Source organism: Felis catus, chromosome B3, assembly GCF_018350175.1.
Source record: "Felis catus isolate Fca126 chromosome B3, F.catus_Fca126_mat1.0, whole genome shotgun sequence".
Classification (NCBI taxonomy): domain Eukaryota; kingdom Metazoa; phylum Chordata; class Mammalia; order Carnivora; family Felidae; genus Felis; species Felis catus.
The window spans coordinates 49871107-49886942 of NC_058373.1; the positions used below are offsets into that span (position 1 = coordinate 49871107).

The 15836-nt window shown below is 36.8% G+C and overlaps 1 protein-coding gene across 2 annotated transcripts in view; it reads right to left on the bottom strand.

Moving 5' to 3' along the window:
• The window catches only part of UNC13C (unc-13 homolog C), a 675102-nt gene that overhangs the window by 109766 nt on the left and 549500 nt on the right, over nucleotides 1-15836 (bottom strand). For both annotated transcript variants that reach the window (XM_045059288.1, XM_019832393.3), the window contains 2 exons: nucleotides 9426-9503; nucleotides 4101-4178 (listed from right to left, as the gene is read on the bottom strand). In XM_045059288.1, coding sequence (XP_044915223.1) covers nucleotides 4101-4178; nucleotides 9426-9503 — 156 coding nt within the window. The remainder of the gene's footprint in view (nucleotides 1-4100; nucleotides 4179-9425; nucleotides 9504-15836) is intronic.

The window sequence follows — 15836 nt, forward strand, 5'->3', positions numbered from 1 at the left end:
CTGTTCAGGAAAGTTTACCACAGTGAAATGAGTCAAGAGATTCAGTTATTTTTGAGACATAGCAATGAAAATATTACCAATGTATCTAATTAGTCTGCTTTGTGGCCAGCAGAGTAAGAGAATATAGCTAAGGAAACAAATGCCTTTATTCCCCTCTTTTAATGATGGCTGACTTCTAGCATCTGAAGTACTGTCAGTAAGTTAGCAGGCTTATGGATAATATGGATTCTACCACTCAGGACAATTGCACCAATGCAATATCATGAAGGAGTAATGCCTCTTCTGCTTACACAGCACACTCATAATTTTCTAAATCAATTACTACAAGTTCTCCAGAGTTTCATAACCCATATCTTATGGCTTCCTGAAATGAAATGAAATTTCAGATCATCTGATTTTCTTTTTCATGTATTTATACAAATTAGATTGCAGGGCAAGGAAATGCAACCGAGTCCTTTTTGTAGGTGAGGGCAATATATTTTTATGAAAAAATAAATACAGGGTCTGTGTTTATTTCAAATTGCTCTGAGCTGAGTTATACTCATAAAATAATTAAGCTATTAAAATAATGTAAACCAAAGTATATGTGTTTTTCTTTTGAGGTATTTCAGCTATTAGAGAATAGTAAAATGATCATTCACCAATAATGAAAATAAGTACCTGACATTCTGAAAATCATTTTGCTGTTACTGTGTTACAAAGGGACCGATAATGCAGTATGGGGATTGTGGTGCACATAATTTAACTTCTAGCTCAAGTCAATCCATACTGCGGGTTGGCTACTCTATTTTAGTATAGTGTGTCCCAAAACAATATGCACATGAAAGAATCACATGGCATGCTTTATTAAAAAGAAAACAGACTCTGGGCCTCATTCTTAAGGTTACATTTGCTTCATGGCTTGTGTGACTTACTATATTTTTTATATTCTCTACAGTAATCACCAAGTTGTTATGCCAAAACATGCTCTTAATTTTTATGCAAGGAAGCATGTCAGAAAGTCACAATAGAGGAGAAAAAATTTAGCGGTTTGCTTTTCTTTTTCTTTCTAAGTAGGGCACTAGGAAAAAAAAAACCGATGTGCCCACATGGTCCCTGGGGTATCGTGCAGGCAGGCAGTAATGGTGTCTACACAAGGACTGCTTTTGGAGCCACTGACAACAGCATCATGCCAAGACTGTCAGAATGTCAGGTCATGTTTCAAACTGGGACTCCATTAAGCCAATGTTTTTTTACACCTAGAAAAAGGTTTTAAACATTATTTCCATCTCCAGAGGGAAAAGAGGCTGATCCTGGACAGAGAGCGCAGCTGCGCTGCCCCTACAGTGGTGGGGCTAAAGTGGCAGAGAGCTGCAGCATCATGCAGCAGGGCATGCGGGCGGCAGGCACTTTGCAGACGATATGAGACGCAAGCCATGCCGCTGCTAGGAGCCAGCTAATGAACACAGAGTAAACCATTTTGAGCAAGAGCACAATCATTAATCATTTGCTAATTAAGAGTTTTTGTAGCAAGAAGTGCACATCCTAGCACAGGTGGTAGGGCACAAACTATAAGAAACTCCTTAAAAGAAAAACTAGACAGGGAAGCTTCCCTTAGCAAGACCAGTTCCGGTGTTATGACCAGTTCCACTGTGAGAGGAAGACTGGCGTCAGTACACAATGCATTACCTTTAAAGGCCACCGAGCATGCCCATATTAAGTGCTGTATAAACTTCTCATAGTGAAGGGTAAATTGTCATTCTCAATAAAATCCTCTTTATCTTTATAACAGCTCCAAGTTAAGGAGCCCATTTAGAAAGTGCCCTATGTAGCTAACTGGATTGGAAGGGCTCTGCCTATAATTTTGAGATTCTGGTGCCCAAAGGAGGCTGAGTGTAGCAACTAGCAACTCTAACATAAATCTGCAGAATGACGATTCTTTCTCTCCTTTCTCTCTGGAGGCTGAATGTTACACCCACACTTGGGTTTAGGTCTTGCTCCCTCCTGACATCTCATCAATACCAATGGCAATGCTAACACTTTTTTTTTTGTAACAGATGATGAGGTGAAAATGGAAAATAATAAGATAATAAGAAATTGTTCTTAGAAAGGAGACAGAATATCAAAAGATGATAAGGAGAGGGAGGGAAGGGAGGAATAATATTTAAATGCAGGAAAAGAAAAGAACTAGGGTCCATGCTGTTCTCCTAAAAAATTACATTGTTAGAAACTAGATATTCATTCCATTCACTTAATTGATTCTTCCCTTTAAATTATGTATGAGGAGTTTAGCAACTGGCCTTGCAAGAGTGATAAAGGTAGAAGGCACCAACCTCAGTATTTCCATCTTCATTATGTTCTCCAGTAAGAAGAGTTGTGTGATTTAGCTATAGAGTTGTAGCTAAATTTATAATGTGAAACCGGTACATTTCAAATTGGCAATTTTATGTGGAGTAAAGAATCCATTCTTGTTTGGTGTACAAGGTGCCCCATAACATATTTGGTTAGCGCGTGGCTTGGCCCACATAGCTTCCTTAAGTACAGGTCTGATCTGTCTTGTTAATATTCAGTCAGCAGTATATGACTCACATTAGAATCCAACCATGGAATAGTAAGGAAATAGAAGTAGCATTAGGATAAATTCCTGGAAATATGGCATTTTAAATATAACTTTATCCTTACATGATATGTGGTCTTAAACATTCAGTAAAAGACGACAGAATTCCCTCCCCCCAAGAAATCAGTCATTTCTTCACAATGCTTCTAACAGTAAGTGAACTTAAACTCTGAATATAAAACATCACTAAAATTAAAACGGCAGTCTCCAGCTATGATCCTCAATTGCTTGTGTTCACCTAATTCAGCAAAATAATTCAAAAGCGAGATGGATGCCCTCATACTGTGCAAAAGGCACTAACACACGATAGGGAATGGAGTCTTATTTTATACAAAATAAACTGATACTGTGGTTTAAAAATCAGAGTTCATTTTTGAACTATTCCATCTCTGCACGCATATCCTGGTGCTTTTGATTTGTAGGCTGCTAAGCAGCAAGTTCAGTTTTCAAAAGACTGAGTGTCTAAGATAGCAAAAAAAGGGAGGGAAACGTACAGATGTCTCCATGGGGTTAAAAGCAACATCACATGTGAAGAAGCCCAATGTTAAAAGAAGCATTTTCAGCCTTGTACATTTAGAAATAAAAGGGATCTTTGCTTTGAAGTCCAAACTTGCTTCACGTACATCTCTGACCCTTACCTCAATAAGGAACACTGTAACTAAAATCCTCAACAGAAATATCTCTACATTCTAGTGGCACTTGGGGTTGTTTTAGGGAGGGGGAGTGGTGGGAGAATGCCAGCTGCATGAACCTTTCCCTCTCAGCACCAACTCTGGTCCCCAAGTCCCTGGACGCTCATGTCGGTGTGTGAAAGGAAAGACCGTGGCAAAAGCAGGAGGCAGGTGCACAACTACTATTTCACTGTCTGCTTGATCCAAATGAGCGAATGAGAGTAAATAAGAAATGCGATGGTCTTTAGGTCTGGGGGGAAACAGCCAGAAAAGGGTAAGATGCTTACTATCACAAACCTCATAAAAGAATCTTTCTCCTTCCTTCTTCTGCTCAGGGAAATGCAAGTCAAAGATGTTGGACAAAGACACGACACATTACAGACACAGCACACAACACATTTTGACAGATTTTTAGATGTGAACAATAAACTGATGCATCAAAACCACTAGGGCCACAAAGCACATTTCAGAGCAAACATTGATATCAGGTTGACATTGTGCAATATGGTGAAAAAAAAATCCGCAGTTTGTAGAATTTTACAGATCATTAGCATATATAGATTTGTGTGTATAGCACTCTCTCTGTATACACACTACAAAAGGCTACTGACCATCTCCCCCCTCCCATTCACACTTCTAATGCATCACTCAAATATTCAGTTGTGTATAATGGTCACCTTATTGTTAATGATATTTTAGATTACCGGCCATGTCCTCTTCTGTTGTTAACCCATGTAAAAAACTTGATTATGACACTTTCCATAGCAAAGAGCTGTGCTGCTAATGATCTCTAAATAGATATTTGGCAAACGCAGGCATAAAAATATACCCACCTCTTTCCCTCCCATGGATTCAAACATTTTTTCCAGCTGGACCCGCAATTGTTGAATATTGTTCATCAATATACAGGGCTTGAAGTAAAGCAAACAACAAAAAAGATGGTGTGAGCATCTTTTATACATGAAATTATTGAATGAGTTTACCTTAAATGTGATAAATATACAATCGTCACTGAAGTATTATATCTGGCAAAGAGAATAATTCTGCCATTTTGATTATACTTCTTAAGAGTCAAGAATGGAAGAGGGAAATATTATCACTTTGGGGAATGCAATTTAATAATATATCAGACAATAAACTATTGGGGACTTAATTACTAATCTTTCTTTTCCTCTTAATATTGAGCCAAATTCTCTTTTAAAGATTTACTTTAAGAAAAGGTATCGAAATTGTGGTTTATATACAGAATGGAATACTACGTGGCAATGAGAAAGAATGAAATATGGCCTTTTGTAGCAATGTGGATGGAAGTGGAGAGTATTATGCTAAGTGAAATAAGTCATACAGAGAAAGACAGATACCATATGTTTTCACTCTTATGTGGATCCTGAGAAACTTAACAGAAGACCATGGGGGAGGGGAAGGAAAAAAAAGGTTAGAGAGGGAGGGAACCAAACCATAAGAGACTCTTAAAAACTGAGAACAAACCGAGGGTTGATGGAGGGTGGGAAGGAAGAGAGGGTGGGTTAAGGGGTTGAGGAGGGCACCTGTTGGAATGAGCACTGGGTGTTGTATGGAAACCAATTTGACAATAAATTTCATATTAAAAAAATAAAAAAATAAAATAAATAATAAAAAAACACCTTATTCTCAAATTATGACACTCTAAAAAAAAAGATAATCAGTTTAACATTTCCATTATTTCACCATTTAAAAAACAAAATCACCATCTGAATTTTAAAAATCCAAGGGGGAGGGGCGCCTGGGTGGTTCAGCCGGTTAAGCGGCCGACTTCGGCTCAGGTCATGATGTCGAGGTCCGTGAGTTCGAGCCCCGCGTCAGGCTCTGTGCTGACAGCTCAGAGCCTGGAGCCTGTTTCAGATTCTGTGTCTCCCTCTCTGTGACCCTCCCCCATTCATGCTCTGTCTCTCTGTGTCAAAAATAAACGTTAAAAAAAAGTTTAAAAAAAATCCAAGGGGGAAAAAGAAAAAAAAAAGACACCTTTAATAGATTCTCTTTGGCTATAGACAAAGTCCACACATTGGTATTCAAGGCCCTTAGTTATCTGGCTCCAAATTAGGTTTTCCTTCCCATCTCTGTCTACCACAGGTAACTTTCCCCTCTAAGCAGCTTTTCCCCCCAAAACACCTGTGCTTTCCAGACTCCAACTCGGCTTAGCATGTGGCCTCTTCAGTTCCACCTCTTTGCCTATTTGAATCATATCCATCATTCCAGATTTGAGCTTTCTCTTTCCCACACTATATCCTGTTGTCACTCACTTGACACTTGTTTTATTTAACTTTATATTGCTTTTCACTGTCTCACCCACTGACCTTAAATGTACCGTACATGCTGCTGTGTCCTCTGCTTTTTCTTACTCCCAAAGTACCGCACAGAGCCTCACACAGAATATATGTTTAAAAATGTTTTTGACTCCATGTTTCCAGGCAGGCAGAAATATAACAATAACATAAAGATGGAGGGCCCTGTGACAGGACTAGATGTGGCCTTAGAATAATAGGAGTAAATTTATAATTGGAAAATAGAATTCAGAATAGTTATAGAATAATTTAATATTTGTCGCATACTGATTCTGAAAAGCCAGCTGACTGGGGGGAGGAAAACAGTGAAAGGAAAGGAAAGTGGATATATCTTCCAAGTTGCTGGGAAATGAGCCAACAAAGAATTAGACGCATATAAAGGACTTACAGGACATCAGAGAGGTGTTAGCACTCCTCAGTGGAAAGATTTTATTAATGCTGTAACCACATTACTGACCTTTGAAAAACTTTCTACTTGATTCTTAAAGTGACCACATTCTAACTTCAATTTATGAAAACAATTTTAAACTTTGATTCTCTTCCCTTGATTCTGGTCACATAAGAATTGTATGTCTCTAACACAGATGTTTGAGATCCATGTGCCATAGATTCTGTTCAGTAAGCTGAACCACAATGTTCCACCAATGATTCTGATCCCCAGATGTGATTGAGAGCCATTTGATCTAGGCTTATCCTTTCCACTACATGCATAGTCAAAATTTTTCAGGGATTCAGCATCTTGACCCTAAGGCAACAAACTGAATCTCCACTTAGGGCCAGAGTCATTGGGATTTTCTTTTTTTCTTTTCTTTTCCCTTCCTTTCTTTCATTTTTTTTTTTTTTTTTTAATTGCAGAGGGGGAAGATTTGGCTTGAATCTGGCCATCTTACCAGGGAGGAAATGAAGGTCAAAACAAACAAACAAACAAACAAACAAACAAAAAAACAAAACGACCATGACTCTTACTGAGAAGCAGGAAGAGTAGATGGGTAAAAGGTTGTATCACCCTGCTCCCCATGGGTCTAAGTTAACTAGGTGGTCTCTTCTATGATTATTTGATATTGGCATTCAAGCTTGTCTTTTTTTTGGCACATACAACAGTACTTTAGTAATAGTTGTATGAGCACAAACCAACCTCCAAGCCTTTTTATATGACCATTTCCAATGGAAAAGAACAACTAAGAAACAAAATGGACTGTGTGCTCACTTAGCATGGATTGCTATTGGCGTCAGGTAAGGCTACATTAAAAAAAAAAGATTCAGTTATTCAGAGAGAGATAAAAATAAATATGAGACTCTCCTCTTTCATTAAGCTTTCTCTGACTTTGAAATGTCCAATTATCAATTTTATTGAATCAATTTACCAAATCACTACTGAGACCTGAATCTAACTTACAGCTAATCTGGAAACAGCTTTTATTTTAAGCACCTCCATGGTCACTGAAAACAAAACAAAACAGCTAACATGTACAGGAAAGGGAACATTAACCCAATTCAGAGGTATCATTTGTTGATGAGTTTAGTTAGATAAAAGAACCTATGTTCAAGTTGTAATCTTTTTATTGGTATATAATTTGGCTTTTCCCCTAAAAATATCATAATGCATTTCATCTAGAACAAAGTTAGGAACCTTAACTACAGTGAATATGAAAGTTAGTTATGTTGGGACTATGGCCATTTCTACATCACTTAAAGGGTGTTTCTGAGCTGAAAAAGATTTTCAAAAATATTCAAAATAAAGTAATTCTGATTTATATATGTTGTGTTGCTGTATTTTGGAGTACAGGGACAACAGATTAAAAAACTTGTGATCCATTTTCAATTTAAAACAAAGTTCTAACTTAAAAAAATTTAGAAAAAATTATTCTGTCATTTTAACTATCTAACATTCTAACATTTTAACTATCATCTTTAATTCTGACCCCTGGGAAAGCATGTTATGGTTATCACTTAAAGGATGCCTCTATTTTTTATTTTTTTTATTTTTTGAGAGAGAGAGAGAGAGAGAGAGAGAGAGCAAGCAGGGAAGAGGGCAGAAGGAGAGAGAGAGAGAGAGAGATTGAGAGAATCTTAAGCAGTCTCCATGCTCAGTGCTGAGCCTGACACGGGGCTTGATTCCAAGACCCTGGGATCATGACCTGAACAAAAATGAAGAGTCAGACACTCAAGTAAGCCACCGAGGTGCTCCTGGATGTCCCTCTTTAAAAGTTTCTAGATCAATTTGCAGAAGAAATAGGTATATGGGCATAAATATACTGAGGGGGGAAAAAACAACTTATGATGTTCTTGATATTGAAAGAAACCTATAATAGTTCTATGCACATGCATAAATGTACAAATGAACCTCTTCAATTTATCTCAGCTGAAAGCATAACTAAGCAGGTAATTGCCATTCTTTCACGGAAAAGCGAAAATGATGTTTGGCATTTGAATGAGAGTCTAAGACTTATTAAGATACCAGGAACTAGGAAAGAAAAGCATTGAGGAAAAAAGTTCTTGTGCTGTAATATTTGCAAGAGTATTTATTCTCTTTCTTTATAAATACTTGATTTTGAAAAGTATAAAATATACAGACAAAATACAAGTAATAATAAACATTGATATATGATTTTTTTCTCCAATGTTTTTAAAAATAAAATATACTATAGAATGTTACCTCATAATACAGTGAAAGTCTGCAGGAGTCCTTAAGGCTAATAATTTTCTTTTCTGAATGACAAGAATTATCCTTGGTAATTCATAGCTACCTTTCAAAATGTTCAACTGGCTATCCTAATATAATCAGAATTTTTTTCTGAAATTACCTGGCACTGTTTTTGATTTTCATCATAATATATTTCAAATGCATTATAAATTTAATTATAAATATACGCCTTGAGTAAATCAATATCTTGCCTATTAGAGTATTTATAATCAATGGCAGTTAGAAATCACTGCTGGATATGTGGGAATTTTCATAAAATTTCTAGGCAGCATAAAAATTTAAGAGAAAGAAGTATCTTCTGGGACCCTCAAGAACCATTAAGACTGACATATTAATGAGCTGTCAGCCAGAGATCAATGAGGTTTCGGTGGGAATTCTATTTTAGGTTCGCCTGATAGTGGGAACTAATTTTTTAAGGTGGGGGGAGGGGACTGGTTTTCCTCTTTAAAAATCTAGTACTAACTTTTGTAATATATTTTTTCAGTGTTCAAAAAAATTCCTATAATGTTGCCAATATATTTCTCCTAATATTACATATGGTGAATAGGAAAGATTTCACCTTCCACAATAGAATAAACACAGATTATCCTCTAAATCACTTTAGTTTATCTTACTTCCCTTTGTGCTTTTTATTAAGGTGCATTGCTGGTTTGAATTTATAAAGATTTTCTCAATCATCCAAAAAATAAAAGGCTAAGTTAATAACTTGGAGTAGAAATCAGAATCATTTCTCACTTTAACTGTCTTTCTCAATTTATTTGAAAATCAAAAGATAAATTATACTCACTTTGGTACTGGAGGCCAAACTACTCTGTTTGTGTCGATCTAAACAACTTTTTAATTCCTAGTTTAATGTCTTATGATTATGTGGGTTTTTAATTGTTTATGTGAATCTTGTTCCTCACGATCATGGAAAACCACAAGTTGGCTGACCTTGAGATGCTCTTAACCTTTCTCTGATTCTGTAATGTAACCAGTTCAGGACTCCTAGAGAAGTTTTCAAACTGTTTCTAGAGATCCCTTATTCCCTATTATCCTTGAAAACAGAAAGAAAACAGGAATTTCTCCTGCTTACTTATTAGTTTAAAAAAGTACATCTCAACGGGATAACATGAAGGCAGGGTTTTACTTACCACATTTTCCTTATCGCAGTATGAACTGAAATCACTCGATACAATCGCAGCATACTGAAGCAGTACTTTATTGATAGTCTGGGGAAAGAAATGTAAAATGTATCCAGTTATGCACACACTACCCAGTTTACTGCTAATCAGGCCAACTTTTCTTTTTTAGCTACAAGGGGGCCATAAGCAGTGATTAAATCTATGCCCTTGCCAAAAGAAGCATCTCAAACTTTTACGTTTAGATGAGAATTTGTGGTATTTCTGAGTACCTGTGAAAGATAATCCACATGAATTCATTCAATTGTAATATAATCTCTCTAGCATAAAATTCTTTTTTCTTGAAGATTTTATTTTTAAGTAATCTCTATACCCATTGTGGGGCTCAAACTCATGACCTGAGACCAAGAGTCTCATGCTCCACTGACTGAGCCAGCCAGGTGCCCCATAAAATTCTTTATTTGTAACTTAACTAAATACTCCAAAGATACACGATTTTGTGACAACCTCCTCTATGATTGGATGCTTATTACTTAATGACAATAACACTCCTCCCCTCAGGCCCCAAACAACCTGCCTTATGCTTTGACTCCTTCCTCATGGTTTCTAGTTCCTACACCCCTATCACTCTTATCACACATCCATATACCATGCCCAAAGTCTCTGTGCTGGTCATTTGTCAACTTTCTACCATGTTCCTAAATACCTTCTACAATTATAAGTGGGATCAGAGCATTCCTGTGCAAGTCACCTAGCAATGGATATTTTCAGTAATTTTCTATAAGGAGCCTTACTAATATCAAAGACCACCTATGGAAACCTAAAACTTCAGCTTTTGTTGTATCACACTATTTCAATACATTTAACTTAATTTACTAAATTATTTATTGACAAATTATTTTCTAAAAAATGTCCCATTTTTTCCTTCTTTCTGTCCTCTTCATCCTAATTCCACATTTTCCTTCTCCATTTAATAAATGTTTCTCAGCTTAAGGATGCCCTCTGCTTCCACTAATTATGCAAAAATAAGGAAAAACAAACACATTTTGTTAAATTTTATTTCAGTTACTCAAAGATATATTGATGCATTTGTATCCTACTTTTATTCACATAGCTTGAATTATCCTAAGCCAAATGTGGACATGATTTTCTTAGGAGAGAATGCAATAATAATTATAGATATATACTATCTCTTCTTATAGAAAAGGACAGCTTTTCTTTTTTGTGCAATATATTAATCTGAATTTTCTTTGCATGGCTCAAAATAACTCAGGAAACACCCTAAACATCTCCCCTTCAACTCAACTCCTTAATCTATAAACCTGAATTCAAATGGAACTATGAACTTGTTTTACAGATGTTTAAGACCATAGTGAAAACCTGAAATTAGGGGAAACATGCAGAAAGAAAATTGATATTTTGTGGAAATACAAAGCATGTTGATAATAAGCGTCAATTTAAATAGACAGTTGGTCTTGGAAAATATAAAATCTTACGAAGTGGGAGACCAATAGATCTAGGAAAACAGATGGCTGATCAGACTGAAGCATCTTCCAAATGCAGCTGTTCAAATTTTACTCTATATATAATGCTGAAAATGACTTTGGGACTTACCTAAAAAGTACTAATTCTCTTGTACATACGAACACTGCTTTCAATTTGCAGGTTCTAATGATTGTACAAACGCTAAGAATCATTTCACTGTGATATAAAAACAAAGCAAAGTCTGAATTGAGGATCTTGTTGCAATTCAGAGACTATAACTTGCTCCAGATAAAGTTTGGAGAGGGGAATCCAGATATTCAATTCAGATTATTCTCAAGGTATCCCCCATGGTCTGACATTTGACTCTTCTCTATAGGAAAGCCCTAGTCTGTTGAATTCCCACTTGGGGACAACTGATCCTAGGATCTTATATCTACTAACCTACAGATGCCAATGGTTAGCAAATGACAAGGAGCTGTGGGTAAGGCCAAGAGCTCAGCCATGTAGTATATGGGCCTTGTGCCCATAGGAGTTGTAGATACACTGGCTATAACAATATCTACTTCTTTACTAATGTACAAAGTATACCTGAAGGACAGGCTTCATGTACATTTTAGAGGCAACTTAAATTTCATTCTAATTCATTCAACAAAATAAAACCTTATCAGGTATTAATTGTTTAATACTAGTAAGCAGTTACATGAGACATACCTTCCTAAGACACATCTCCAGCTGTATCACAAGCTTTGCCTAGGAGCTTGCTGGAAGTGCCAGTTCTCTGGTACTACTCCAGGTCTACTGAATCAGCAATTCTGGTGTTTGTTAATAAGCCTCCAAGGTGATTCTGCTGCAAGCTAAAGTTTGAAAACCACAGTCCTAACTAACATAGAGTAGGGAGTAGGTGAACTCTTCAGAGAGAACCTGTTGATGGAAGGTGTACCTAGCAAAGCCTGGAAGACAGAACTTCCTTCTGACTGTGTGAATTTAGTTCAGGATTTTATCTTTATGGGACTCTTGTGGCTTCAGAAATGGGGACAGCAGAGAGAGAGAGAGAGGCAAGAGTCTAACAGAAGCTGTTTCCATTCTGTTCTATAATAAAATACAGTTTATATGAAGACAGAGTCACGAGGTGTAGATGATTCTCTTATGGATGCAGTAAAGGAATTGCCATTCAAAGAGCTCCAGATGAAATAAAATGAAATTCTAATAGGATTGTGGCAATGAAGCTAGGGATTCTCTACATTTAAAGGATCAGACAGGATTATCCAAATATCTCCCATCTGCAATCTGCTCTCATTTGACATGCAGCTACTGGTATTACTAAGTTAGATAGTGATCAATTACCCAAAGTCATTATGATCTCCTGAGCTAATGGCATGCTCTTGAAATGGGCTAAATATCCTGTCAACACCACCAGTAGGTCCATCTAGGGTATTACTCTTGCAATCAGTAAGATAAGAGCCCTGGTTCAAAATCCATCTTTTCAGCCCCACTTTAGTTATGGAACATTCAGGATTAGAACAATGCATGGAGGATAAGAAGTATGCTATCTAGTAAGTGACATCAGAAATGTCACTTCAGCGATTTACAGCACTGTATTTTAATGCATGCAGCGTAAGATACAATCCAGAGAGTTGCCTAGGTTTGGCTCAAAGGTTGAAAATAAATGGTGAGTTGCTGCTTTCCAACTTATCAATTGATTTGTGATGATACCAGATTGTGGAGGTAGTATTGCTCAGTGGTTACAAGCACTTTATCCATACCATTTCTAGGTGGGTGCCTTGTTTGAGTTACTGAAACTTTCTAAGCTTGTTTCATCACTGGAATGATTAGGAAAAATAATAGTATCTGTGTCATGGGGTTGTAGTGAAGAATAAGCAAGACAAAATATGTAAAGTGATAAGTACATAGTGATGGTCAATTAATTATCATCAGTAAGTTTGAAAATTAGGATTACATTCCCCAAGAACAAGGAATACGTGTGTCTCATTCACCATAGTGTCCCCAGTCCCTGGAAACTCAATAAAAACAAAAACAAAAACAAAAACAAAAACAAAAACAAAAACAAAAACCAGCCAGAATCATAGCCAAAAGTCAACATTCGTTGGTTTGTTTTTAATAATGAAGATATCATTGCTTCCTATCTCTTTTTTTAGTTAAACTGCTCATATTTACCAAGAGCAGCAATATAGCCATAGAAATGTTCACTGCCCACATGCACTCTTTGCCTGTCATCAGAGCTCTGAAATGTGAAGCATCTCTTTGGTATATTCAGTTTTACATATGCTTTCATAAGAACAAATCATGCCTTTAAATCCCACTTTAGAAGGCTCAGTCTTCCCAAATGTTTGCTGTTATCATTTTTGATGTCTTTTCTCTGGGAGGTTTAAATCAATATAAGTTCCAGGAAGAGAATATTATTTCAATATTCTGACAACAAGGATCCTAATTCTAAGAAGGATAGGGTTTTTAAGACCAATGGTCACATGTAATGAAAGAACACCAATTCTAATAGTCTGACATGGCTGTGAAATACCTAATTATATTAACCATAAAGTCCCAGTTTTCATTTTTATGATTTTTAAAAATCATTCCAACAAAACAGAATTTATTTTTCAATGAAATTACCCATTTCCCAGAAACTTTCCCAGAAAAGGTTTATTTTCTCACATTATTTCCTCATGATAATAATTGGATAGCATTGAATTTACATGGATTGAACAAATTTTAGTTATGTAAAAATTTTTTTTATTGTGCCAAAAAAACCTCACATTTCCTCAGTGACACATGGAGCCTAATTCTTTTCTCCTCACTTCAGAGAATGTGTTTTCCTGTGTGCGATTCTAACATAACTCTCTTTGTAATCTCCCACTTCTTTATACTTTCCTCCAGCCCACTTGCTTATACCTTGGGCAGTCTAAACACAGCTGGGTGCGGCTTCACAGCTGCAGAAAGGTCAAAACTACCAAGGAGCGGAGGGTGGTCTGAGGCCCAAGGCCTTGACCTCTAGTGGAGCTTTCATTCTGCTCTCGATACTTACATGCTTCCGGCTTACATAACCTGCTACATGACCACTCTGAGGGTGAATCCTAGTTACCTTTCTCATAGAGTGCACAATTACAATAGCACGTTACCAAATATATTAGCTCTGAGATTATTAAACTCTCAAATGACCCTTCTTCCACAAGTCCCACAGAGTTCCAAGAATAGCATGTGACACACTTTTTTCTACAGTATCCCTAATGACCCCCTTTCATTCTTCTCTTGGCAGGCACCCAAAATGCAGCTGTTCACCGAGAAAGGACTTTCTTAGAGAATTTTTTTAGAGTAATTCTCCCGCAGAGCTTACTGCAGATTTTACCACGCTGGGAGGTTGAAATCAGCCGCTACCAACAGTTTCCTCTAGAGATGACCAAGAGAAATGATTTTTAGCTATTATCGTTAAAAGCAGGAGATTACTTTAGCCTACCTAATTAACAGATGAAGACTAGAGTTCAAAATACTTGATGGGACACAAATACTGTAATACAGTTTAGGCTGACAGTTTATCTACCTAAAAGTCTTCACTGGCATCTCATTTTCTTTCCTTCCTTCCTTCCATCCTTTCTTCTTCTCTTTCTCGTTCCTTCCTTCCTTCCTTCCTTTCTTGCATCTACCTACCTACCTACCTACCTACCTACCTACCTACCTATATATCTCACAGCTCCTACTTTCTACTAAAAGAAGTTTGGCCACTTTGCCTGTTCTTCAAGACTTCTTACAATGAGGACCTAAGCTTCCAATTCTAGTTCCATCAGCTCTCTCTGAGTCCTATGTTCTCTCTTCTTTGGGATCTCTCAGGCTAGAATCCCAATCACAGAATGACAGAGGGTGACAAAGAATCTTTCCTTGACCAAACTCCAGCCAGCCTCCTCTAAGCCCTCTTCTCAACCAGCCCTCAACCTTGGCATCAAGACTTGAACAGAACAGTAACTGTTTCTAGCAGTTCAAAGGCACCTCTCTGGGATGATCCGAGGGCCCCTTGAAGTGCCTACCTGAGAAAACTAGCTAGTGTCTTTATAAGAAAAGCAAATTTGGGTACACAAATAAACACCAGGGGTGCATGTGCACAGAAGAAGGATCACATGAGGACCCATTAAGAAGGCTGACATCCCTGAGCCAAGGAGAGAAGCTTCAGAAGAAACTAAATCTGCTGATACCTTGATCTCAGTCAGACCTCTAGCCTCCAGAACTGTAAAAAAATAACGTTTCTCTTTTTAAGCCATGGTTCTGTGGCATTTAATTATGGCAGCCCTTACAAATTAATACATCTTAAATATTATATAATTTAACTGAGTTTTGGCATTCCTTCATTTTTTAACATGTCAAGGCTGTATATTTGTTTTTATATATATGTGGAGAAAGAAATCTTAAGACTATGTAATCTGATCAAAATCAATCTGTCAACTAAGAAAACTACATTTCATAAAAATGGAATGAATGGCTCATACTCATACCACAGTTATTGGCTGATTTGAAATGAGAACTCTGTTTTCATGACTCCAAGTCTTATAGACTTTTCATTGTAGTATAGGGCCCGTTAAAAATACTTGCAATTTAAATATGAAATGCCAAGGCTCATTTTCAGCTAAGAAGCACCATATATGGAATAATTTTGCCATCCATAGTAGTTCCCTCAATGGTATGAACAACTGAATCACTAATGTGAATAACAGATTTTTAAAGATGATAAATTTATATTTAATAAACAAAAAAGGGCAGAAAGAAAGTCAGATGACAAGCCTGGAAACAGAACCTATTGGTACTAGAATTAGAAATTCAGTTGGGGTAGTGGTGTCAAAGAAGAGTAATACTACAAACAACAATAGCATTTGTCAAATTCTATGTGAGAAAATAATAAATGCCACCATCTCAGAAAAGAAAGGATGCACTCCATTT